At 44.6% G+C, this 26,825-nt stretch overlaps 1 protein-coding gene across 6 annotated transcripts in view; it reads left to right on the top strand.

The window, feature by feature from the left end:
- The first annotated feature begins 248 nt into the window (after window positions 1-248).
- The window catches only part of WDR33 (WD repeat domain 33), a 203,357-nt gene continuing 176,780 nt past the window's right edge, over window positions 249-26,825 (top strand). For 3 of the 6 annotated variants that reach the window (XM_068112365.2, XM_068112367.2, XM_068112368.2), the window contains exons 1-5: window positions 253-380; window positions 9,183-9,422; window positions 13,313-13,381; window positions 16,654-16,758; window positions 20,646-20,741. In XM_068112365.2, coding sequence (XP_067968466.2) covers window positions 9,219-9,422; window positions 13,313-13,381; window positions 16,654-16,758; window positions 20,646-20,741 — 474 coding nt within the window. In that variant the 5' untranslated portion in view covers window positions 253-380; window positions 9,183-9,218. Of the gene's footprint in view, window positions 381-4,099; window positions 4,216-9,182; window positions 9,423-13,312; window positions 13,382-16,653; window positions 16,759-20,645; window positions 20,742-26,825 lie in introns of those variants that run through there. The other 3 variants (XM_078775735.1, XM_078775736.1, XM_078775734.1) reach the window with 3 other exon arrangements.

Genomic DNA, 26,825 nt, shown 5'->3' on the forward strand with positions numbered 1-26,825 from the left:
GTATTATAGTTTACATTATTTATTTTGTCGCAGTACAGTTTGACGTTACACGTACAGTTTACGTTTGACGTACAGTTTGACGTACTATTGATTATTTCGCAGAAAAAGTAATGGATGCTTCCTCCTGAAAGTAATGTACTGCATGGTATTACCCCTGGATTCATCTTGATCCCTTCATCCAGGATTTATCAGTCATCTGTCTGTTGTTCCTGGAGAGTTATCAGCCAAAAAATTCAAACAACAACAACAACAGTTCAATTACGTCATTTCCTGATCTTGGCCATCAATTTTAATGCGAAAAGCTGGGCCGTGCGAGCCTATAATGCGGGTTCTTTTAAAATGTATCAGTATGAAGGAAGTTGTTGCAAGATTTCAATAAAGTAAGTGGCACCTATCGTTGTGTTTCGTGTCTTTATTTAGCGACGTTATAAAAGAGATGATGGGCGCGACTGCGAACAACAACGTGAGGTATCGGCCGCCATGTTTTTTCCGTTTCACGGATTAGACTTGTATTCGTTCTTTTGCTGAGTTCCAATAAAAACCTGTACTCTGCACTTTCATTTAGAATGCAGTTTTCCTCATCAAAATAGTTTTCTTTTCGATCGTTCCTATTTTTTGTTGGAAGGCTCTCTACAGCTAGGCCTAACACAGTTGGTTTTGACCGTCAAAATTGGGAAAGATTCTGTTCGTTTCATGAACTTTGGTTTCTTCCTCCGCTTTTGTTCTCTGTCGAAGCTTCGGTTGAAAATCTCCCTTTCCTGCAAGATATGTGAGTCGTCGTGGTCCGAATGTCTTTGTACCCTGAAATAAAGACTTGTTGAATGTTTTATTTGGGGGTGGGGGACATAAGTCAAGCTGAAGGTAAAAGATTAACTTAAAACATTAATACTAATTAGTAATAGTAAGTAATGCCTGTCCTTAGCTTAATAGATTCTATATCTTACACGAGTGTGCTTTAATTTTTAACGATATTATTTGTTTTTCGTGAGCTATTAATGTCGCTTCATTAAAACACACACTTGGCTGGACCTTGTGACTTATTTTGAAGTATCTAAGCTTGGTGTCGTTTATACAATTGCCAAATTGTTTAATTTGCAATGAGCTTGTGTTTTTAGGCAATTGAGAGAAACGAACGAAACAGATGAAATCCGAATTTTGAAATTCTCCATACCAGCGAGGGTCCCCGCACAAATCAGGGGTCTCACACCATCCAGGGTCCCCGCACTAACCAGGGTCCCCGCACTAACCAGGGGTCTCACACCATCCAGGGTCCCCATGCCGGCCAGGGTCCCCGTGCCAGCCAGGGTCCCCGCACTAACCAGGGTCCCCGCACTAACCAGGGTCCCCGCACTAACCAGGGTCCCCGCACTAACCAGGGTCCCCGCACTAACCAGGGTCCCCGCACTAACCAGGGTCCCCGCACTAACCAGGGTCCCCGCACTAACCAGGGTCCCCGCACTAACCAGGGTCCCCACACAAATCAGGGTCTCACACCATCCAGGGTCCCCATGCCAGCCAGGGTCCCCGCACTAACCAAGGTCCCCGTGCCAGCCAGGGTCCCCGCACAAATCAGGGTCTCACACCATCCAGGGTCCCCATGCCAGCCAGGGTCCCCGTGCCAGCCAGGGTCCCCGCACTAACTAGGTTCCCCGCACTAACCAGGGTCCCCGCACTAACCAGGGTCCCCGCACTAACCAGGGTCCCCGCACTAACCAGGGTCCCCGCACTAACCAGGGTCCCCGCACTAACCAGGGTCCCCGCACTAACCAGGGTCCCCGCACTAACCAGGGTCCCCGCACTAACCAGGGTCCCCACACAAATCAGGGTCTCACACCATCCAGCGTCCCCGTGCCAGCCAGGGTCCCCGTGCCAGCCAGGGTCCCCGTGCCAGCCAGGGTCCCCGTGCCAGCCAGGGTCCCCGTGCCAGCCAGGGTCCCCGCGCTAACCAGGGTCTCCGCACTAACCAGGGTCCCCGCACTAACCAGGGTCCCCGCACTAACCAGGGTCCCCGCACTAACCAGGGTCCCCGCACTAACCAGGGTCCCCGCACTAACCAGGGTCCCCGCACTAACCAGGGTCCCCGCACTAACCAGGGTCCCCGCACTAACAAGGGTCCCCGCACAAATCTGGGTCTCACACCATCCAGGGTCCCAATGCCAGCCAGGGTCCCCGCACTGACCAGGGTCCCCGCACTGACCAGGGTCCCCGCACTGACCAGGGTCCCCACACTGACCAGGGTCCCCGCACTGACCAGGGTCCCCGCACTAACCAGGGTCCCCGCACTAACCAGGGTCCTCGCACTAACCAGGGTCCCCTCACCATCAAGGGTCCCCGCACAAGTTGGGCTTCACGCCATCCAGGGTCCCCGCACAAGTCGGGCTCCACGCCATCCAGGGTCCCCGCACAAGTTGGGCTTCATGCCATCCAGGGTCCCCGCACAAGTTGGGCTACACGCCATCCAGGGTCCCCTCACCATCAAGGGTCCCCGCACAAGTTGGGCTTCATGCCATCCAGGGTCCCCGCACAAGTTGGGCTTCATGCCATCCAGGGTCCCCGCACAAGTTGGGCTTCATGCCATCCAGGGTCCTCTCACCATCAAGGGTCCCCGCACAAGTTGGGCTTCACGCCATCCAGGGTCCCCGCACAAGTTGGGCTTCATGCCATCCAGGGTCCCCGCACAAGTTGGTCTACACGCCATCCAGGGTCCCCTCACCATCAAGGGTCCCCGCACAAGTTGGGCTTCATGCCATCCAGGGTCCCCGCACAAGTCGGGCTTCACGCCATCCAGGGTCCCCGCACAAGTTGGGCTTCACGCCATCCAGGGTCCCCGCACAAGTTGGGCTACATGCCATCCTGGGTCCCCTCACCATCAAGAGTCCCCGCACAAGTTGGGCTTCATGCCATCCAGGGTCCCCGCACAAGTTGGGCTTCACGCCATCAAGGGTCCCCGCACAAGTCGGGCTTCACGCCATCCAGGGTCCCCGCACAAGTTGGGCTTCACGCCATCCAGGGTCCCCGCACAAGTTGGGCTACATGCCATCCTGGGTCCCCTCACCATCAAGAGTCCCCGCACAAGTTGGGCTTCATGCCATCCAGGGTCCCCGCACAAGTTGGGCTTCACGCCATCAAGGGTCCCCGCACAAGTCGGGCTTCACGCCATCCAGGGTCCCCGCACAAGTCGGGCTACACGCCATCCAGGGTCCCCTCACATGTCGGCTCCACGCCATCCAGGAGGCAGGGTCCCCGCACTAACCAAGGTCCCCGCACTAACCAGGGTCCCTGCACTAACCAGGGTCCCCTCACCATGCAGGGTCCCCACACAAGTCGGGCTCCATGCCATCCAGGGTCCATGCCATCAGGCAGGGTCGCCGCGTCAGCCAGGGTCCCCGCACAAATCAGGGGTCTCACACCATCCAGGGTCCCCACGTCAGGCAGAGCCTCCGTGCCACCCAGTGTCCGCACGCCAGCCAGAGTCCCCGCACAAATCGGGGGTCTCGCACCATCCAGGGTCCCCCATGCCAGGCAGAGCCTCCGTGCCATCCAGTGTCCCCAGTGCCAGCCAGGGTCCTTGTGCCAGCCAGGGTCCTTGTGCCAGCCAGGGTCCTTGTGCTAGCCAGGGTCCCAGCGCCAGCCATAGTCCCAGCGCCAGCCAGCCCCAAGTCCACCGCTTATGCAAAACTGTAAGACTTTGTATGTTGCTGTCTTCTTTCTCTTGAACACATGATGGATGCAGCTTAATGTCAGACTTTTTGTGGAAATAAACTCGAGCGTCATTGAAAAGCTAGAATGCAGAATGGGACAGAATGTAATATAACAAAAAGAACAGTATAAAGAAGGGTAAAGCACCAACAGCAGGGAAGAGGAAGAGAGACAAAATGGAGGTAGACTTGGACAAAAGGGATTTGGGGAAGAATATGTTATGGAATATGGGAGATACACCAGGAGGACAAGATGGAAGTGGATGCAAACTAGGGAAGGAAAAACTAGAAATTTGGAAGGATGTTGGTTTTGGTGAGGGTTGCGCATAGTCTTGGCCTTTTTTGTTTTCTAAAACCTCTTTTTTATTTATTTTCTTCTTCTTTTTGTATACAAATTCAAGGCTCGAAGAAGAGCGACTACTACACTGAAGGAATCATGCCAGAAGGAACAGTAGACTGCAGGGTGGAAACCAACAGTGTCGTTGCAGGACAAGATAGATGCAGACTTGGACAAACAGTGAGTGTGGGGAGGAATGAGGAGCAGGAAAAGATGCATGGGGTGGACATGATGAACACCGAAGGAACCTCTCAGGAAATAAATGTCAGGAAAGGAAATGAATTTGGAAGGAAGAGTCTAAGGGGTAAGGGATGGGGATTTAATGAGGGTATAAAATAGCATGGTGTTGGATGGGGGATGATCTGAGATGGTGGTGAACCGCTGTTTCGAAGATCTGGAGGGAAGAATGAGGTTGAATGAGACTCTTACTCTTTTCTTCACTATTCCCCTCTGTGAATGTGAGCTCATCCAAATACAAAATACTTGGTTAACTCTGACATCACTGCAAACAGCCTCGGAGATGATCACATGGGTCTTTGATTACTGCTTGGTTGAACTGTGGCTTACCTTTGTCTTTTTTAATGCAATAAAGTATTGTCGTTCTTCTTCACATTTTAATTCTTATTCTCTTAAAAGTTGGTACCCTTCAAAGTGCTTTGTTTGTACATCTCAATGATGTTGTTTATCTTTCACTGCCAATCCCATGCACAATTCTGGTTATAATTGTGTCACGTAACCGAGAAAATGCTGCATTTCCATCTCAACTAATTGAGCTATCAGAAATAGCTCACTGACCTGAAGAAAGACCAAACCCCTAAGTGTTTCAGCCTGGATTTAACACCAAATGAAAAGCTGGTGTCAAACTGTGTCAGCGGACAAGTGGAACAATAGACGAATTCGACAGAGTTGATTGAAGTCGATGCACAAAATGATGTCAGTCAGCTCGATCCCTCGATCAATGTCTTGTTTATTTCATCCAATAGTTTTTGTTTTTCCAAGGTTTATTTTTTATTTTTTTAAAATCCTACTGTAGCCGTCAGGTGGTCTGGCAGCTTGGTATGTATGTGTACCGCCAAGTTCTCCTTTGAGTTGTTTATCCTGGGTTCTAATCTCGGCCTAGCTATAAACTGTCACCCTGATGTTTCGCATGCAGAGCGATTCATCGCCGTGTTGGCCGTCCATTAGTAGGACGCTTAGCCGGAGACCTGTCTGCCAGCACTGGTTGTAGTTGGATTTAAAATATTTCACGGTGCCTCTTGGGAAGAGTCGCTGAGTTAATGCCTGCATCTTGAACAAATTACAAGTTCCTGTTACCCTTCTGTTAAGGCTCACCCCAGACAAGTCGGTTTCTGAAAGACTGCCCAAAAACTTTCCCTGGCCGATCGCACAATAAGGTGGGACTAAAATTAGTAGTAGTACTCAGCAGTGGCCATGAATAAAAGTCAATGGAAATGTCAAAAGTCAATGGAAATGTCATCTCCTTTGTCTATTGGGTTCAATCCTGCATTCGAGCTTTGTTCATTTGCTTCGCTTTTTACTATCTGATTAACTGTCCATTCACATTTACTTGTATTCACGTTTCTTCATGTGAGACATATACTTTTTCCTAAAGTTATAATTTGGTCTGCTTGATTCAATTGTCAAAATTTGTTTAAATAATTGGACCCTTCCAGTTCATTGTCAGTTCAACATACCTTATCATTTACTTCTTCAATGAGTCATGACTTCTGTGTACCAACATGCATGTTGGTTATCTATTTTGTTTTTGGCGAATAATTGTTTTTCCCATCCTACCGAACCTCAGGTTAAAAAAACAAACATTTTATTTTGGATGTAAATAGTCTTGACAGCATGAAATGTGAAATATTTGTTTCAGCATCAGAATCCAATATATATTTTTGACATAGGAAAGCCTTCCCCATGGTATTAGGCTACAACTTTGGTTGTCTTGTAATCCTACCTTTTCTTTGAAATGATAGTACAGATGCATATTGTCAGATGGGTGGTGAGTTGATATGCTTTTAATATTGATCCGTGGTCCTGGTCTAAAAGCTTTTTAAAATGAAATAATAAGATCATTAGTATAGTCAAGACAACTGATCACACTGCTCTGAACCACAACCGCAACCACAACGGAGACCAATAACGGTGAAATAAACTGGACATTCTTGGGAAAAATTCCAGGGGCAAAGAAAAGGCCCCTTTGCCACATGGCACATGCCCTTATATAAAGTATAGAAAAGAATGGATATTCCATAGCTTGTAGAAAATGGCAAACACAAGAAAAGAAGTGACATTCAAAAAATCTCGTGTGCATGCTGGACTACCCTTGTGTTCTTAGGAGGAACTAAGTAATGCGCTAGAAACGTTCATGTAAAGGGGCGCCTTACATCGGGCAAATAAAATTCATTTACTTCTTCATGCAGCTGTATTAATAAAATTGGTGCACCTTTATATGAACTTTTCTAGAGCATTACTTGGTTCCTCCTAAGAACACAAGGGTAGTCCAGCATGCACACCAGATTTTTTGAATGTCACTTCTTTTCTAGTGTTTGGCATTTTCTACAAGCTATGGAATGTCCCTTCTTTTCTTTAGTTTGCCACATGGTACATACCATATATAAAGGGGCCTTTTCTATGCCCCTGGCAGTTTTCCCAAGAATACCTATTTTGGTGGGTCCTAATCTCCCCCCCCCCCCCCTCACCCACCGTAGATGCCCATATTGAGCGAAGATTTTCAATTTGTTTTGTAAGCCATTATTTAGACCTATTGGCCGATGTATATTACAAGTTTTCTGCTAGTTTCACTACAGCCTTTGAGATATGAGCACCAACACATTTTGGGTGGATGGACAGACACCAATGTGATTTTGAGGGTTTTCTAAATACAACTCAATGTGGAAACAGACTGCTGAAATTTGGAACATATTACCTCGACTTACAAAGCATCTACTTCTGAAATTTGCAGCAGATTCCGTCCAGTAGAAGCCGAGAAACGAATTTTCAGTCCCTATGTTAAAGTTGCCTACAGAGAAATGATCCCATATAAATGGAGGTGCGCTGTGCACCTCCTTTGATTTATCTATCGAGCCATGTCTGTTTGCACTCGAGTATGTATATTATGCAGAGAAATACCCATGATAAGTTGTTGATGCCATTGTCAGATTAGATGGCATGATGTTTGTTTGGGTGGGTGGGGGGTGTGGGGGATTTTGAATTACAAAATGAAGAATTGCAATATAGTTGGATAAAAAGAGTCCCTTAGTATTGGTATTTGGTCATCGATGAGGACATTTTACTTTTACCCCCGCCATCAAAGGTTAACGGAGGTTGTGTTTTCGCTCCTATCTCTGTCTGTTTGTGAGCAGGATATCTCAAAAATTTGAGGGCAGTTTCGGACGAAACCTGGTGGACAGGTTGGGTGTGATATGGTCAAATTGATTTGATTTTGGTGAAGATCCGAATCGGGATTGGGATACGATAATTTTAAAAGTCATTCTTCACCATTGAGAGATGGGGCCAAAAACGATATGTAGCATGATATTTCAAAAAGTTGTGGACGGATTCGGACGAAACTTGGTGGATGAGTTTGTTCGGTGACAAGAACAAGTCAGTTCGATTTTGGTTCAGGTCCGGATACAGAACTGGCCTATCGGTGGGATACAAAATGTACGCTGTTCAGCTTGGCGGAGGTATGCTCTCTACTTAGTGGCGTTCTAGTTTATTGTGGTTCTCTGCGATGAAATAAAATTCTCAAAGTTCATAATTTTTTTATATTTTGATTTTCACAATGTATTTTATTTTCTTTCACCTTGCGTAAGATTATGCTTCAAAAATCACTTCAGGATTTATTTATCACATTAACAAGTGAAATAAACTTTTAAGCGGTTGGTGAAGTTTGCACAAGAAACAACAATTCTGTGAATCTGCTGTTAATATATTGTTGATCCTTTTGACCCAGTTTTGTTTGAGAATTTATTTAGGTGTATATTGGAAGATCCAACTTTTGTGGTTTCAGTTTCTCTCATTGAACATTCATTTGCAAAATGATTAATTATTATATGCGTCCTTCTATATGCTAGCCTCAAGGTATGTGTGCATCCTTTGAGCGAAGAAGCCTGGTTGCGAATGTTGGATCAGGTATAAACTGTCCGGGTGTTTCATAGGCTGGGCGACGCATCAGTATGTGATCCGTCTGTCCGTTAGATGGACATTAAATTGGGTGTCCCATCCAGAATTGGTTGGGAGCAGAGCCCATGTTGTCTTTGATGAAGAGTCGGCGAGTTATTGTGATGCATGGACAAGTACCGTGTCTGTGTCTGCCTGTGTTAGAATTTTGAGGAACAGAAATGAAAAAAAAAACAAGTGTGTGCATGTGCATTATGGAAGGTAAACCTATATAGGTAAAGCCATGTGCTAGATTTTAAAAGTGAGATTGCATTGTCTTATTGCCAGACCATTGAAATAGTTGAGGTTGTGGACCCGCTCACTGTAGGAGAGGTTCTGGACTGAAAGTGTCAAAACCGAGATGAAAAATGGAGCCCAGCTTATGATCGGTACATTCAAAAAGATCAGTCACTCATTTACAAGTTAATAAGTTGTTGCTTTAGGTGTATGACTATGTAACTGTTGGCGTTCGATTAATTGTCAAGGAACATTTTCTGAAAAAACTGTTGGTGGTGTGTGAGACATGACAGCAAGTTGTTTGTTCCTTAAATGTCACTCAACAAAATCATTTTGAAACTTTTGTTTGGATTCATGGCAATTTAGATAAATTGAGATGTGCTGCATAAAATGGGGTACATTGAGAGAAAATTTTGTTTCGTACCTGATGTTCTCAAGTTGTTTACTTGGTGCATTGCGTGGTTTAAATCAAACTTAACAATGTGAGCAAAATAAAACTGTCGGTGCATGTGGATTGGATGGCGTCAGTGAAAGCAGAAGTCTCAAACCTGGAACCAAATGTAATTTTGTGCACTGCCTTGCGATACGACGTCAAAATCCAGGATTGTATTTCTATTTTCTTATCTGGTCCCACTCCCTCTCCCCCTATTTTGTGCCAAGTTGTCTGTTGCATTCAAAAGTTTTGACATCTCTTCATTGTTTCCATTTATTTTTGTACTCAGCTGATTTTCTAACCCCTCTAGGACCATTAGTGGACCTTAGTGCAGGGGTCTTTCCTAATGGCTGTGGAAATGACGTCGCCACAACGCTTCTTCCACATGCCCAAGTTCCAACACCAAGGCCCTAAGCAACTTGTCTACAAGCGGCCTGACTTTGGCCAACAGGACATGGGCCAGCAGATCACATTTGATGGCAAACGAATGCGGCGTAGCGTCAACCGTAAGACTATCGACTACAATTCGTCAATAGTCAAATATCTGGAGGTCAGTCATTGCAGTGATGGTTACCCTCCGCTACCTTAGACTGTGATCAGTGGTGAACATCACTACGATTTCTGTACATGTCAATAAAAATACATTCTACCATTTACATGCAACATAGTATCGGTGAAATAGCCTGGTGTTGGCTTAGTGGTTAGGGTGCTGGCTTGGGATCCTAGGATCCTGGGTTCGAATCCCGGTTCGATCGCTGAATAAATGCCAGGGTGGTTGACTCAGCCTGTCATCCTTCCGAGGTCGGCAAATAGAGTACCAGTTCACTGGTAATTCCCTGTGTGTTGCAAGAGGCGACTAACAGGGTTGGCGGCAGGAAGGGCATCCGGCCATAAAACATTGCTTCAAAAAAGGGACCACGGTGCCCGAAAAAGGCCAACCCCTGCTCTGGGGAAAAATGGCCTCTAAAGGTGGTTTTTAAAAATTCTTATAGTATCAGTGAAATATCTGATCACAGAGTATTTTAGCTTGTGTATTATGTGAAGGCTATTCTTTCATACTACACACAAGTGTCATGTGTTTCCATTGTTTTTCTTTGTGCCATTTGGGGTATTAAAAAATGCTGGAATTATTTTCACCCTTTAAATTTGTTTTTGAGTTGCAATAAAATATTGTACATATTTATTGGGCAACAATGTCCATTAAACAACCACAATACAAATTGGCCAGGTCTCACCTTCCACCAACTCTGGCATTCCATGATATTACAAATAAACTCAGCTTGTAAAAAAAATTAAAAAAATGGGATGAAGATCCAATGTTTTCTTGAAAGTTTTTCATCTTTATTCGAAACTAGCGAAGGTACCCAGCGTTGCCAGGCAATCCCCCCTCCCATCCTTTCCCCTCCCTCATCCCACCTCTTTTCCTTACCAATTCCACCCATTCCCTACCTCCTCCCACCCATCCCTTCTACCTCCCACCCTTCATCTCCCTCCGGACCGTCATTTTCTCCCCGTGACAGGTGGTGACTCATATGTTAAATAGTTGTGAATTGAGAAAATGAAACGACTAATAAGGTGCATCATGGTAATAACAACTAGAAGGGCACTCTTCGACATCACGACGTCGACCGATATGCCTCCCCCTACGTTATTACATCATTATAATACATCATCATTATATATATATATATATATATATATCTATATATATAAAACACTGTGTGTGTGTGTGTGTGTGTGTGTGTGTGTGTGTGTATGTGTGTGTGTGTGTGTGTGTGTGTGTGTGTGTGTGTGTGTGTGTGTGTGTGTGTGTGTGTGTGTGCGTGTGCGTGTAATGTTACCGATAGACTCCGAAACGGAGAAGCTCACGTGCTTGATATTTGGCATAGACATGGCCATTGAGCCTGGACGAACATGGCTGAGACCATATTTGACGAGATCCATATTTTTTATTCATATTTACCTCAGCGCATTTCAGCGAAGTACCCGCTAATCTCAGCCAGTGCGAGCAGCTCTATGATTCGCTCAGAGCGATCACGTGATGTTCCATCGCGTCACACGTTGCACGTGATTCAGGGCGAAAAGCCATTGCGTTTTTCACCTTTATGCGACCGTGTTTTGTGTCGATTTTGTGCGATATGAATTAAATTTAATTCATATTTCGTGTTTACGAATTCGAATACGAAGCATTTCCCCTTTCCCCTTTCGATTTCGAATACGAATCGAATACGAGTTTGAGTCGAGAGGGCGAATGTACGGGTTGGGAATGTGCGGGTCTCCCCTCCCCCACCGGCAATGCCGGGTACTTCTGCTAGGATCACGTGATGTTCCAACTTTGCCGCCATAATCTCAGTTATGCGTTCGCACGGAATTCAGTTTTTCACATTTCAGCGAGGAACATTGCCATTCACCACCACATAGGTTTTTGGTCACTTTCATCTGATATTTGTGATTTATTTCAAACAAACTTTATTTCCCATCTACACGGCCATGTATTCCTATTAACGTTATGTAAAGTACATAAATTGTGTGGATTACATCATTTCTGGATGTGATCAATTGCCAGTAACCATCTATATCCCTCCCCTCCCTTCCCTCCTCCTCCTCCCTTTCCCCCCCTCCCCCTCCCCCCTCCCCCTACCCTTCCCCCTCCCTTCCCCCTCCACCCTACCCCTTCCCCCTCCCTTCCCCCTCCACCCTACCCTCTCCCCTTTCCCCTCCCCTCCCCCTCCCTTTCCCCCATGCCCCTCCCTTTCCCCCCCTACCCTCCTTCCTTTCTGCCTACCCCTTCCCCATCCCCCTCCCCCCTTCCCCTCCACTCCCCCTCCCTTTCCCCATGCTCCTCCCTTTCCCCCTACCCCTTCCCCTCCCCCACCCCTCCCCCCTTCCCTCCCCCACCCCCCCTCCCCCTCCCCCTCCCCTCCCCTCCCCCTCTCCCTCTCCCTCCACCTCCACCTACCCCTCCTCCCTCCCCCCACCCTCCCACGCCTCTCCCCCTCCCATCCCTCCCCCTCCCACTCCCCCCTCTCCTCCCCCTCCCCCCTCCTCCCTCCCCCTCCCTCTCCTCCCTCCCCCTCCCTCCTCCCCCGGCCTCCCCCCTCCCCTCCCCTCCCCCCGTTCCCCCTCCCCCTCCCTCCCCCTCCCCTCCCCCCTCCCCCCTCCCCTCCCCCCTCCCCCCTCCCCTCCCCCCCTCCCTCTGCCCTCCCCCTCCCCCTCCCTCTCCCCTCCCCCTCCCCTCCCCCTCCCCCCTCCCTCCCCCCTCCCCCTCCCCCTTCCCCTCCACCCTCCCTCTCCCCTCCCCTTCCCCCCTCCCTCTCCCCTCCCTCTCCCCTCCCCCCCTCTCCTCCCCTCCCCCTCCCTCTCCCCTCCCCCCCCCTCTCCTCCCCTCCCCCCTGTTCCCCCCCCCCCCCCTTCCCCTTCCCTCCCCTCCCCCGCCCGGCAATGCCAGGTACTTCTGCTAGTATGTATGTATGTATATATATATATGTGTGTGTGTGTGTGTGCGTGTGTGCGTGTGTGTGTGTGTGTGTGTGTGTGTGTGTGTGTGTGTGTGGTGTGTGTGTGTGTTGTGTGTGTGTGTGTGTTAGTATGTATGTATGTATGTTAGTATGTATGTATGTATGTATGTTAGTATGTATGTTAGTATGTATGTATGTATGTTAGTATGTATGTATGTTATTTATTTCTTTGTGAATAGCCTCTCCTGCATTCAAGTTCCTTGCATTGAAATTAGGTTTTGACCCCACGAGCGTGAAGCGATAAAGCCGGGTTAAGGAATTGGTTCACTTTGTCTGTTTGTCTGCAAACATCAGTTTATCTTCAAGGAATAACTTTATTTCAATTGAATGTTACATAGGAACACGAAGCAGAAAACAAACCTTTAGTTTTGCAGTACTTTGGCTTTGTATTTGTCCTCATTGTGCATGTGCAGAGTGGAGTGAGATAATTTTCTTACTTTGTCTGGCAGTCAAACAAAATTGAAAATCATTCCAAACAAGAAACTTTCTGTTTCTAAGGACATCATAAAGGACACAAACAACAGGCACAAAGTACTAATTTAACATGTTAAATAAGATGGTGTATAAGACATTGCAGCTACAGTGCTAAACTGAGATTTTTATAAAATACGGCCCATAAAATTATTTTATTTCACTGGTATTATATACTTGAACACTGCATGTGGAAAGGTGTTCTTTGAACTCTCCAGTGTTGTTACTGTTATAAAAAGCATTAGAAGGCATGGTGAGCATTCTCGTGGTGGGCATGTAAATTAATTTCAATACTTTACGTTAAATTGTGTAAATGTTCTCGTGTTTGACACTTTGCGAAAGAAAATTTTTCTCATTTTCTATATACTTGTAAATACTTGATCTTGAGAGAGCATTTTGGTTGCTGTTTTATTTTTATTTTTTGTTCTCTCCTCTCATCCCTTCATTGTAGAATCGGGTATGGCAAAGGGATTCCAGAGACATGCGAGCAATCCAACCTGATCCGTCATATTATGGAGATGTAAGAACCATCGTGGTTACCATTGAGAATGTGTCAGTGTACCTCTTTTATGAAATATACACTTTCATGCTTTTTATAAAATAGTGTTACATGGGAGAAGGTGTTCATAGCTGGATTGTTATAAGAGTAGCATGGTCCGTGTGATTCGCATCACGTCAATTTACTCTTGTAACGAGGAAAAATAGCAAAGTAAGTTGTCTTGCTGTTGTTGTATAGTTCTGGAAAGTTCTCTCGAACAAGCCCGCATCTTCTTCGCACCTCTTCACCACCACACTCCTTCGCACCTCCTCACCACCACACTCCTTCGCACCTCTTCACCACCACACTCCTTCGCACTGCAGCCACAACCATCCTGCTCACCCTGAGCGTGCACATCCACTATCTTTGTACCAGTCACAAGTCCTTGCATGCCCCATTGTTTTCAAGCGATCATGTTACTTTTTAGTGGCACCACAGTTGTATTAGGTTTTAATGTTGTTTTATTTTCAGTGTTTATAAGTTAGCGTGTTACTCACCCCTATCTTTGTCGACAGACCGCCAGATCTGTGCCGTTTTTGTTGATTGGCCTGTTTAACCATATCCCCGTATTTCATTATAAATACTAGGGCATGCCCGTACTATATATATGCCCGTACTATATATCTATCTAAAATTATATCCCCCCCCTCTATTTACATGAAATGGTTTGGTCCATTCGCAACGCCAAAGCGAACGGCGAACGGCTTGCGAGTACAGTGACAATGCCCCCCCTCTATTTACATGAATGGTTTGGTCCATTCGCAACGACCACAGAACCCCCCCCCCCCCTCTATTTACATGCAATGGTTTGGTCCAAAGCGAACGGCTTCCGGAGTTTGGTAAAGAAATCGCCATCGCGTGCACAAACGCGCAGGAAAGCGAATGAATCGCAAATTCGTTTTTATTAGTTGTAAAACATAGTTTAACGCCAACATAGTTTGCAAACGTGAAATAAATGAATACGCTCTCAAATGTGCCATCCGAGGCAGAGTGTGCCCGCCACGTTCGGCACACGCGATCGTTCGCTGCTCTCTGATTGGTTGAATCGTTTTTTGGACATAGCTCGGTAAGTAATTGTCCGATTAATATGAAACCTTGAAAAGGCACATCCTCGGGTCCCCAGCAATATACCTGGCAAGTTAAAAGTATATCGGACCCGTGGTTGTCGAGAAACAGCGGTCACAGACAAACGTACAAACGTACAAACGTACAGACAGAGATTACTGGAATTATAGATAGATAAATAAAATCCATCTTGACTATAAGAAGCATTTTCCCAACTCTTTCCTCCCACGTATTTCCCTGCCAAGTTCACCCTCATTTGTGTGATCCTTGGGGAATATCAGTATTAGGTGAACATCCGATTATAAAACGCTGTTTCGGATCTGTGGATGATCTTAGACTTCTGGCTCAGAGTGTTCTATCATAACGGACCCTCTGACGCGACAATAGGTTTGTGTTGATCCAATAATTTGTTTTGCCTTCAGTTAAATCCAGAGAAAGAAAAGGCAAACTGACAGGATAACTCAGATGTAGCATTCTCACCTTTGGGCTGTATTGTCTGGGTTAAGTGCCTGATCTGACTATAAACCGTCATCCTGGTGCTTCGCAGGTAGGTTGTTGCTTTGTTGAGTACGCCGTCCTTCATAGAGACGTTGACCAGGCACCCGTCCACTCACGGTCGCCACGGGACCTTTAATCCCACTGTGCCTTCAAAATGAACAGGCCATTGTTGGCAGCCTTATCCTGTCAAACTTTGCACAGTGTGCATGTGCACGCACAATCAATGGCAAGGCCACACCTCAGTAACGATGTAACCGGTGAACCAAATTTTAAATAAAACCCAGATCGCTTCAGGAGAATAATGAAAAGGCCATCCAAGTGCAGATTGTGAAGAAAAGCTGTATTTTCCCCAAATGTATTTTTGGGAAGTATACTGACCATCAAAATAAACTTATCACTTTCATTTTTTGAAATGTGCAGCTTTACAAACACTGTGCCTTCAATTGAACCTTCAATTGTAATGGCTGGTTATGTAATGGGAACTTCACTTCAATCACCTGGTTGATCAACAATGGCATGCTTGAGTGGTTCTGTATGTGGATCTTTCCCTTTAAATAATGACCCTCATAATGAAATCCTTCAGTTCTCGTGGTTAGACATTCATTTACTGCTGTCTATAGTCACTCTAGCTAGAGGCTTCTGACAGCAAAAACAACAAGAAAATTCAGATGCCATGCCTGACATCTGAACAACGTTTAAGGGCAATTGGGATGCTTGAGGCTGGTGGAAGCCAGCGAACAATTGCCCAACGTCTGAGTCCAGATTTTGCCTCCATGCTGCTGATGGGCGTCAACGGGTATGGCGCAGAGATATGGGGAAAGGTATGCATCATGCTGTATTCGCCAGATCAATCGTTGGGGAGGACCCAGTGTGATGGTATGGGCTGGCATTTCTACCCGTTTCAGGACACTTCTGGTCGTCATCGAAGGCAATCTCACAAGTCAGCGTTATGTCAATGAAGTTTTGAGACCTCATCTGCTGCCATTTCTCCAGGCTCATCCTGACATCGCAGTTTTCCAGCAGGACAACGCTCGACCCCATGCTGCTCGCTTGACCACCAATTTCTTCCAGGAACAGGGTGTTGAAGTGATGCCTTGGATCCGTTATTCCCCTGACCTCAATCCCATTGAGCATTTATGGGATGAGCTTGGTCGATGTCTTGCATCGAGGAGAGCAACGGCTGTCAATCGGCAAATGCTCATTCAAGGCTTGCAGGAGGAGTGGGACAGACTTCCCCAGGACCGCATCAGACGCCTGGTACAGAGCATGCATCGGAGGTGTACAGCCTGCATCACAGCTCAGGGAGGACACACATGATATTGAGGACTGCTGTCATTCTGTCCTTGATTGTTAGGAGTGTTGTGTCCATTCCTGTGTCATTTTGTTTTGACTGTATTCAGGTGCGTGCCTTTGTGTTGCAGTGCTGTGACTTTTGTTGCACCACCCCTTGTGATGTTCATGCTTTTTGCGTTTTTGTGATTGAGGCAACCTCTTGTTTATTGACATGTGTTTAGTAAAGATAGCTGAACTTACCTCTGTGTTCAAATATTTTTCATTTTTGCATGGAGGATTTCAATGAGTGTCCTTATAAAGATTTGATAAGTTTCGTTTGATGTTGAGTTTATATATTTTGGCAAAAAGTTTTGATGCGGCTTGCTTTGATTTTTATTCTTTTTTATTTTTTGCCACAGCTTGTTCCACCCATGGGAATGATGAACAATCCCATCAATGCAGTGACTACAAAATTTGTCAGAACCTCCACAAACAAAGTCAGGTGTCCCGTCTTTGTCGTAAGGGTGAGTTCTTGAGTACAACAGTTGGTTTGGTGTTGACTTAAATGTGTGTACACTATTTAACCACGTTTATACTACATGACATTATTCTGTGTGCATGTGCTGTTTGTGCTGTGAATCATACAGTGGAGAACTTCTGGAGGAGTGAATGACAAAGCTGGAGACTAAATACAGTGCCTTCAGAAAGTATTCACACCCCTTGACTTTTTTACATTCTGTTGTTACAGCCTGAATTAAAAAGTGAATTAAAATGAGATTTTTTTTTTGTCATTGACCCACACATAATATCCCAAAATGTCAAAGTGGATTTTTTTTATTTTAAATAATTAAAAATGAAAAGCTGAAATGTCTTGAGTCAATAAGTGTTCAACCCCTTTACTATGACACTCCAAATTGAGCTCAGGTGCATCCAATTTTCTTTCACCATCCTTGAGACATCTCCACAACTTGATTGGAGTCCACCTGTGGCCAATTCAATTGATTGAACATTATTTCGAAAGAAACACGCCTTTCTACATAAGGTCCCACAGTTGACAGTGAATGTCATAGCAGAAACACGACCATGAAGTCTAAGGAAATGTCTGTAGCACTCCGAGATAGAATTGTAAGGAGACATTTATCTGGAGAACGGTATACACAATTTCTAGAGTTTTGAAAGTACCCAAGAGCACAGTGAGCTCCACCATTAGGAAATGGAAAGAATATGGAACGACCCAGACCCTTCCGAGAGCTGGCCATCTGACCAAATTGAGCAAACAGGCAAGAAGGTCCTTGGTCAGGGAGGTGACAGAAAACCCAATGGCCACTCTGACAGAACTACAGAGTTCCTTGCCTGAGGTCGGAGAACCTGCCAGAAGGACAACAGTCACTGCAGAACTTCACAAATCTGTGCTTAATGGCACAGCTACTCAGAAAATGGCACATGACAGCACGCCTGGAGTTTGTAAAAAGGCACGTGAAAGACTCTGAGAGCATGAGGCAAAAGATTCTGTGGTCTCATGAGATGAAAATTGAACTTGAAAAAAGACGAAAAATGCCTGAATGGAAAGCGCTACATCTGGAAGACACCAAGCACAGCTAATCACCCATCAATACCATCACGACCGTGTCTGACATCATACCTACCATCTAACACCATCCCTATCATGCTATGGGGATGCTTTTCAGCAGCAGGGACTGGGAGACTTGTAAGGATGGAGGAAACAATGAATGGAGCCAAATACAGGTAAATCCTTGAGGAGAACCTGCTTCAGAGTGCAAAAGACCTTTGACTGCAGCGAATTTTACATTCCAACAGGCCAATGACCCCAAGCATTCAGCCAAAAGCAACACTGGAATGGCATCAGAACAAGAACGTGAAAGTCCTTGCGTGGCCCAGTCAAAGCCCAGACTTGAATTCCATTAGTAATATGTACAAAGACTTGAAGATTGCTGTTCACTGATTCCCCCTCCCCCACCGACCCCCCCCCCCCCCCCCATCCAACTTAACAGAGCTTGAGCAAATCTGCAAGGAAGAATGTGAGAAACTCCCCAAATCCAGATGTGCAAAGCTGATAGACATACCAAGAACACTCAAAGCTGTAATTGCTGCCAAAGGTGCTTCTATGAAGTATTGACTCAGGAGGTTGAATATTGTCTGTCAATACCAATAAAGACCGGTCTCGGACGAATGGCCGATCGAGGTTTACACTCCGAGGCATTCAATCAAACAATGGTGGATCTTGCTTATACGCGCGAGGAGGGGGAGGGCAGCAAGGCTCTTACCTGCACGGATTCCACTGGAGCGTCCTTGAACCACGATAATCAAATCAAACCGACACGGAATTAAAATGCAACAATACCGGGTTTAATGAATGAAATGCCGGTAACAAAAGAATGCACAGTAAACTAAAATTCCTAATTGGAGCACCCCCACAAGGACTTGTATACAACACAAGGGGAAACGAAAGTGAAAAATAAATGTGTGTGTAATGAATGCTTAGTACTCAGCTTTGAGCGGCCTTCAAACTCCCGTCGGCCCTCGAACGGGTCCCCGAGTCCATGCTCGAGTACTTTTATATGGTCTTTTTAATTATAGGTGCGGAGTGCATGGGAGGGTTTGCTGTGGAAGTTGTTGTATGCAGATGATCTGATGTTGATTGCGGAAAGTATGGATGGACTGAAGGAGAAGATGAACAAGTGGAAGGAATGTATGGAGACAAAAGGTCTGAAGGTGAATATCAGAAAAACGAAGGTGAAGGTGAAAACGAAGGCAAGTGGTAAAGCATGTGTTGAGGTGGAAAGAACTGGGAAGTGTCCGTGTGCTGTGTGCAGGAAGGGTGTTGGAGTGAACTCCATTCAATGTACAATGTGCGCAGAGTGGGTTCATCAAAAATCGAGTGGTCTGAGAGGGTCATTAACTAGTGTGGCAGCTACATTCAAGTGTAAGGTGTGCACAGAGGGAGCTGCAGATGGAGGAAATGTTGAGTTGGATCTTGGAGACGGCGTGAAGCTGGAAGGTGTGAAAACATTTTGCTACCTAGGAGACCTGTTGAATGGAGAAGGTGGATCAGACTCAGCAACGGTTGCGAGAGTGAGATGTGCATGGAAGACGTTTCGGGAACTGAGTGGCGTCCTGACGAGGAGGGGATTGTCGTTGAAGCTAAAGGGAAAGGTGTATCCTGAATGTGTGAGAAGTGTTATGATTTATGGGAGCGAGACATGGGTAATGAATGTAGAGCAGCAAAAAAGGGTGGAAATGTGAATGGTTCGGTGGATGTGCGGAGTATCGTTTAGAGAGAGGAAGACAAATGATGAATTGCGAAAGATGATGGGAATAGAGCCTGTGATGGATGCTGTGAAGAGAAACAGGTTGAGATGGTTTGGTCATCTATTGAGGAAGGATGAAAGTGACTGGTTGAGAAGAATGATGGAAATGAATGTAGAAGGAAGTAGAGGACGGGGAAGACCGAGAGAGACTTGGCTAAAGGTGGTGAAAGAAGAAATGCGGGCAAGGGGGTTAACAAGGGGAGATGCAGAAAATAGGGCAAAATGGAGAAGATTGTCATGGGGCCCGCAAGGCTAACCCCTGCTCTAGCAGGGAAAATGGCATTTAAAATGCCTGTTGTTGTTGTTGTTGTTGTTGTTGTAGTGCATGTCTGGTGTGGTGTGTTAATGTATTGTCATAAGGAACAAGGGGAAAAATCAGAGGCATTTTTTACCACAGGGCATTTACCATTAACCCCTAACTAACTAACATAGCTCCACCCCTCGCCATGGAGACAAATATACAACCTTACGCGACATCCGGCCTGACTTGTGTACATCAAGGTAGCTACACGACATACGGAGCACGCTACGTATACAATCCTACCTGGCCCTAAGGTATTTCATTGCCTTCCCCCCATAAACGTAACAATACCTATGTAAATTAGATATTTCTGTATTTGGTTTTTTATTATTTTGTGAAGATTTCCAAACAAAAAGATGCACCTTGACATTATGGGTATGGTGTATTATGTGTAGATCAGTGACAAAAAATCTCAAGTTAATCCATTTTAAACTCTTTGTAACACAAAACGATTGTAACACAACAAAATGTGAAAAAGTGAAGGGGTCTGAATACTTTCTGAAGGCACACTGTACATGTGAATATCAAATGGACAATAAATTAACACATTTCAAATTAAACTTTTAAAAATTGTATGACTGTTCTAACACTGAAAATATACCTTTACTCTTGTTTTTTGTATGATAACTGAAAATGTTAATTTATTTGTTTTTGAGATTACCCACTTAAATTCTTTGTTAATAAGTTTCTGCATGGCTAGACACAAAGCCATGATGGCAGTATTTGCGTGCAGAAGGGATTTGTTATTGGGCTAAGCTGCCGCTGCATGCTGGTTTTGCAGTGGACTCCTGAAGGCCGAAGGCTTGTGACTGGAGCCTCAAGTGGAGAGTTCACCCTTTGGAACGGCCTTGCATTCAACTTTGAAACCATTCTGCAGGTAAGATTGGTTGAAAGGTCATACCACAGTAATCTTTTTTTCCACAGTCATGGCTTAGCTGCCTGTTTTGGAACTTCAGTGCATTTATGTTGACTAGTACTCTGACTTACTACAGGAGCAGAAGGAACGGGCATGTCATTATCCACTGGAGTACATAGATTGTCATCGATCTAGGTTCGGTTCTGTCAGTCTGTGGGGGAGGTGGAAGGGGGTAGTGGGGGGGGGGGGGGGTGGGGGGTGGAGGAGGCACGATAAGCATATGATGCCTCAATAACGTCGTGTTTCCTCTTTCAGTTTAGTTGTTAAAACAGCAGTAGTGGCTGTTTAAAAAGTTAATCCATACGTGTTTGTGGTTTATAATGTTTTTTGCTTCTGGTGCCCCACGAAACGCCACAGTAAGCTATTTATGCCCATTAACATGCCATTTGTCCAAGGAGGAAATCTCCTCTGGAGAGTGGGGGCAAATGAAGTCGCTACAACCTCCATCGTGTGACCCTTAGTTCTCCTGTCAATTTTGGTTGAGATTGGATAAGTAATGACCGAATGTATCGTGGTCAAACAGACAGCCAGACACCAAATTGTGTATTTTTGTATGATGCACATATTGCCACGTATGTGGGCGACCTTTGTAGATGAGTATACATGGACATCTTTTCTTTTTTCATCTGAAGATTAATTTTGTGTTGAGTTCCACATACCACGGATCCGTTTTCCGCATTTTCCCCTCTTGCTGTTTGCAATTTCATTTTCAATTCATTATTCTCCGTGTTTCCACATCACCCTGGTAGCAAAATGCACTGCCTCGGGGTGATGCGGAGCATTCGAAGTGCGGAGACCTGAGGAGAATAGGATTTTTTTTCAATTGATTTAAATATTGATTTTTTTTCAATTAATTGTATAAAACTATTTATATTTTTCTGCCACCGTCCCCGAAGGTGGCCGGAGGCATAATGTTTTCGGGTATTCGTCCGTCTGTATGGGCTAAACTTCGTTTTGCTCAACAACCACATGTCCGATTGAGACGAAACTTTCGGGGTAGGAGGGAAACCTTATGCAGAATGTTTTTTAAAATCATAATTGTGACGTTATAGGTCACGTGGTATGGCAGCCATCTTGGTTTAAACGCAAATTATTGAAATATTTATCGAAAACCACTGAATGGAAAAATTAGAACTTGGCACATTGTTAAGTACTCCCAATGGGGAACAAAAGCATGATGATGATATCGGTGAAGTGGTATACCAGCCATAAATGTTTTAATCGAATGCCTTATCTTAAAAAATCTGAAATTGCATGCACATGATCTCTGACCCATTTGTATTGAAATGTTAAACTTATGACATCTTAGGTCACATGGTTTGGCAGCCATATTCGATTGAAGGAAAATATGAAATAATTTTATCTCTGAAACAGCTTAATCTCACGATGCGAAAACACCAATGTTGCATGTAGTTTGAAAATGATGACGTTGTAGGTCACGTTGTTTGGCAGCCATCTTGGATAGAAAAACGAACCTTAACACGAAACGTCACAAACGTGATCCCCTACCCTTACATATGCAGAGTGTACTTTTTTATGATATCTGTAACGTGGTTTGGTAGCCATATTATCTTGAAAGCATATATATTTTAAAAATCCCTTCTTATCTCCGAAAACGCTTCACCGATCGATGTGAAACCTGTACTGTGGTAAAAATGTGAAACTTCAAAACAGCTGAAGGGATTTAAACCAAACATGTTTATTTTTAGGATAGTGAACTAGGGCATCTACCCATTGTCACAGGCAAGGACTACGCAGAGGCATATTGGCGAGACAGTTACATTGCTCTCATGCAGTGTTTCCCAACCTTTTTCGCTATGTGGCCCAACTGGCTTTTCACCTGACATGTCATGGCCCAGTGGGGATCATAGCAATTTTTTGAAACCAAAGAAATGTCAATAAGAACCACAACTTAATTCAATTTAGACTTTTAGAGTATTTAATGGAACAATATTTCTCATTTGAACAATTTATTTGTGAAATGAATTGATGCGAGTGAAGTAAAGCAAATTTATTTGTGACAAACGGTCTTGCGAGAATTTTTTAGAACAGAACATCAAGAAAATCAATTGGAAAGGCAAATTAACACTTCAGACTTCAAGGCTTTTCCTTAAAAAAAAAACAAATTTTTATTTTAAATTAAGAAATGAAACTCCATTAACACATTGCAATAATAACCAGGAAAATAAAAAATATTTGAAAACTCATCTCCAGGGTGCGTTGCTTGTGGGCTGTAACACAAAACGTTGCAGTATCTGCCAATTGAAAAAAAAAAAAAACAGTTTAACCTAAAGCTACTTTAATGAGAGATGGGATGTTCTGAATTTTCTGCACCAGTTTCCAAATCCTAGGTTCTGTTGTAGAAAGCGCACATCTAAGATCTGCCTCACATTCAAGGTGGTTCCAAGCATTTGTCTTCAGCTGCACCAATGTTGAATAGCCTGATTCACAAAGATAAATTGTTGCAAAGGGCAGGAGTTTCCAAAGGCATTCCTTTGCAATGTTGGGGTAGCTTCCCATCATTTTTGGCCAAAACTCAGAGATAGAGGAAGCTTCAAAGACATCTCTGCATCTAGAATCATTTTGAAATTCAATCAGTTCATCTTGCAGGTCATCCTGGACATCACTGACTTTAACAAGAAAAGGATTCTTCATGAGCGCCAGTCCTTCTCTCCCAATTTCTGGAAAGTACTGCAGATATTCTTCTCGGAGACAGCTGAGGTGTGTCACAACATCCTTTGCAATGCAAGGATCCAACGGCTCATTAATAGCGACTTCTGAAAGAGATTTGAACATGGTAATGTTCCCTTCCTCAGCCTTTCATTTCCAGTTTTCATTCTTCTGTATAAATGCACTGAGTGTCAATGAACTGAATAGTTGTTCCCTTTCCTTGCAGCTTTAGATTCAGTCTGTGCAGTTGATCAAAAATATCCACAAGGTATGCGAGGCGAAAGACCCACAGCTTTTCATGGAAGGAAGCTTCAAGTTTGTGCTTTTCTTGCATCTGTAGGAAACTCTGCATCTCTTCTCGGAGTTCAAACACTCGTGCCACAACATTTCCTTTTGATAGCCAACGCACCTTGGTGTAGTAAAGCAGGTTCTTATGCTCTGAATCCATTTCTGTGAAACAATTGCTTGAACAGTCGGGAATTCAAAGCACTGCTTTTATCGTAGTTCACAATTTTGATGACTTGTAAGAACATCCTGAAGATGAGATGGAAGGGTTTTTGAAGCAAGAGCTGGCCAATGAATCAGACAATGAACAGAAATGATGTCTGGAGATAGATTTCGAACAAGCGCTTGGAAGCCACTTTTTGCTCCGAGCATAGTTGGGGCGCCATCGGTGCACACACCACGAGATTGTGCCAGTTCAGTTCCTCATGGTCAAATAACTGTTACTTTTTCCATCACATCCACAGCTCTGGTATTTCTTTCGAGAGAACGGCAGAATAAGAATTCTTCCTTGATGGAAACACCCTTCACATACCGAACGAAGGCAAGAAGCTGGGAACAGGATGAAGCATCTGTGGATTCATCCAACTGATTTGAGAACAATCCAAATGCAGCGTCTTTGATTTCAGTAATCACCTGTTCTTTTATGTCGCTAGACAAGTCAGCAATCCTCCTTTGAACCGTATTATGTGACAGAGAAATTTTGTTGAACTTTTTTTTCAGCTTCTTCTCCAAGGAGAATCCTAGCCATCTTCAGAGCACATGGCTTGATCAGAGTCTCTCCGACTGTGTGAGGTTTCTTCTGTTGTGCAATGAGGAGGCTGATGGCATAAGCCTCCATAAGACGCTTGTTTTGCTGAAATAATGTTCCACTTTGATCCAAGAGCTTGCGCTTCACATTCTCTTCCATTCGCTTGAAGAAGTCCACATCCTTATGTTGATGATGTGGATGAATCTTCTCCAAATGGAGCTTCAACTTCGATGGCCGCAAAGATTGATTTCCAAGAACTTTCTGGCACAGGACGCATTGTCCCTTTAAATCTCCATGATCATGTGAAGATGTGAATCCAAACTTTATGTATTGCTCATCATATCCTCGTTTTGTCATTTCAGAAGGGTTTCTGTAAAAAAAAAAAAAAAAAGGAAAAATATAAAAAAAACAAGACTGAAAAAAATATGCAGGGAATGGTGGGTGGCTACCACTGGCCACCACCAACACACACAGAATTGAATTCTTGTTTTAGCCTTGTGCATGAAAAGATTATATTATTTGGGCAAATATTTGGCAGTCTGCGTGGCCCACCTGGAAAACGTGCTGTGGCCCATGTAGTGAGTGGATTTTAATTAATTTAGCCTTAAATAATTTGACAAGACTCAATAATCAAGATCCAAACTCGGTTCAGAAGACAATTAACTGATTTTAATGACACATGGGAGTACTCTATTCAACAATAATCAATTCAAATCAACACAAAAAAACGAATATCACCACGCCGGCTCAGAACACCACATTCAGCACACAAAAGGAATCAAGTTCTCCCCGATCTTCAGCAGCATGGCTATTTATGGTCAGAGATCAAAGAGGGTAGGTCAAACAAGGTTCAAAGAGATAGCAAGCATTGCGGGATTCTTCAACTCCTTGGGTCAGCTTTTTCCTTATCTTCATCTCTCTCGGCCACATATGTCAAATCATGAGAAAACACAGATTTCTAACTATTTTAAAAGTAGCATGCCTAGCGTGCATGAAGACATCGGTTCTTTCTCAATCTCTAAGAGACAAACAGGGTTGGAGAAAGTTCAAATCAGTGAGAGTTATACATAATTGTTACAAGTTCTATATTTTAAATCTTTTTATATATACAGACTTGGCATTTAATATGGAATATTTTTTTTGTAGGGGTGAACTTACTTTTCAAGATGTCTTAGAACCAAAAGTTCATTGGAATTATGTTGAAATTATTCTAGATTTTGTTAATGTGACCTTTAAAAGAAACAAAAACCACATTTGACATTTCAAAACAAATAAATTGATCCTTGAAAGTGATGTAAACTGATATCGAACTCAATTCACGGACAGTACTGTGTTAAATTTCTGTACGTTTTCCAGAAGTATGTCTTTATTTTGCACATTAGCCAAAAATTTTTTTAACAAAAACAAAAGTTAAATTGTGACTGGGATTATGGACAGTAAAATTACAGTTCAGTACTTCGTGTAACCCCCACAAACATTCAGGAGAGCACGTACACGTTGAGGCATGCTGTTCACGAGATTTGCCAAGGTTTGGACAGGAATCGCTTGCCATGCAGTTACAATAGCCTGCTGCAATTCACGCACAGAGGTCGGCTGCTGGTCCAAGTGGCCGATTTGACGCGTTAATTCTGCCCACGAGTTATCTATCGGATTCATATCCAGGGACATGGCAGGCCACTCCATATGCTCTACACCACGGTCAGCAAGAAAGTGTTGGATCATGCGAGCACGATGAGGCCGTGCATTGTCATCTTAGAAGACAAAGTTTCCTCGAAAGGCTGCACGAGCAAATGGAAGCAATGTTTCTTCCAGAATGGCCCTGTACTTGAACTGGTTCAGGTTTCCATTCAGAACAACCAGGTCAGTTTTGCCCCCTGCATGAAAAGCAGCCCAAACGGTCACCCCACCACCTCCAGCTTGGACTCTTGGCACTATACAATCTTTGTTGTAGGCTTCATGCACTTTTCTGCGCACTCGGACGTGGCCATCTTGACGATAGACCAGAAATCTACACTCGTCACTGAAGATCACGTGATTCCAGTGTCCTGGCTGCAATTGCGGTGCTCTCTGGCCCACTGCAATCGGCACTGGCGGTGTTGTCTGGTCAGGCGTGGCTTTCTCAGGGGATGCCTGGCACGATAGCCTGCTTGAACCAGTCGTTGGTTGACTAGCCTTCTGGATACAGGCACATTTGTCAGTTGCTGCCACTCAGCCCTAAGCCGATTAGCTGACTTGGTACGGCCATTGCGGACTAACCGGTGCAGCTGGCGATCATCCCTCCTTGTGGTTCTGCGGGGACGTCCTGGCCTCGGTATTGGAGTAGGGACACCCCTCTGAGCATT

This window comes from Myxine glutinosa, chromosome 4, assembly GCF_964187855.1.
Source record: "Myxine glutinosa chromosome 4, kmMyxGlut1.1, whole genome shotgun sequence".
Taxonomy (NCBI): domain Eukaryota; kingdom Metazoa; phylum Chordata; class Myxini; order Myxiniformes; family Myxinidae; genus Myxine; species Myxine glutinosa.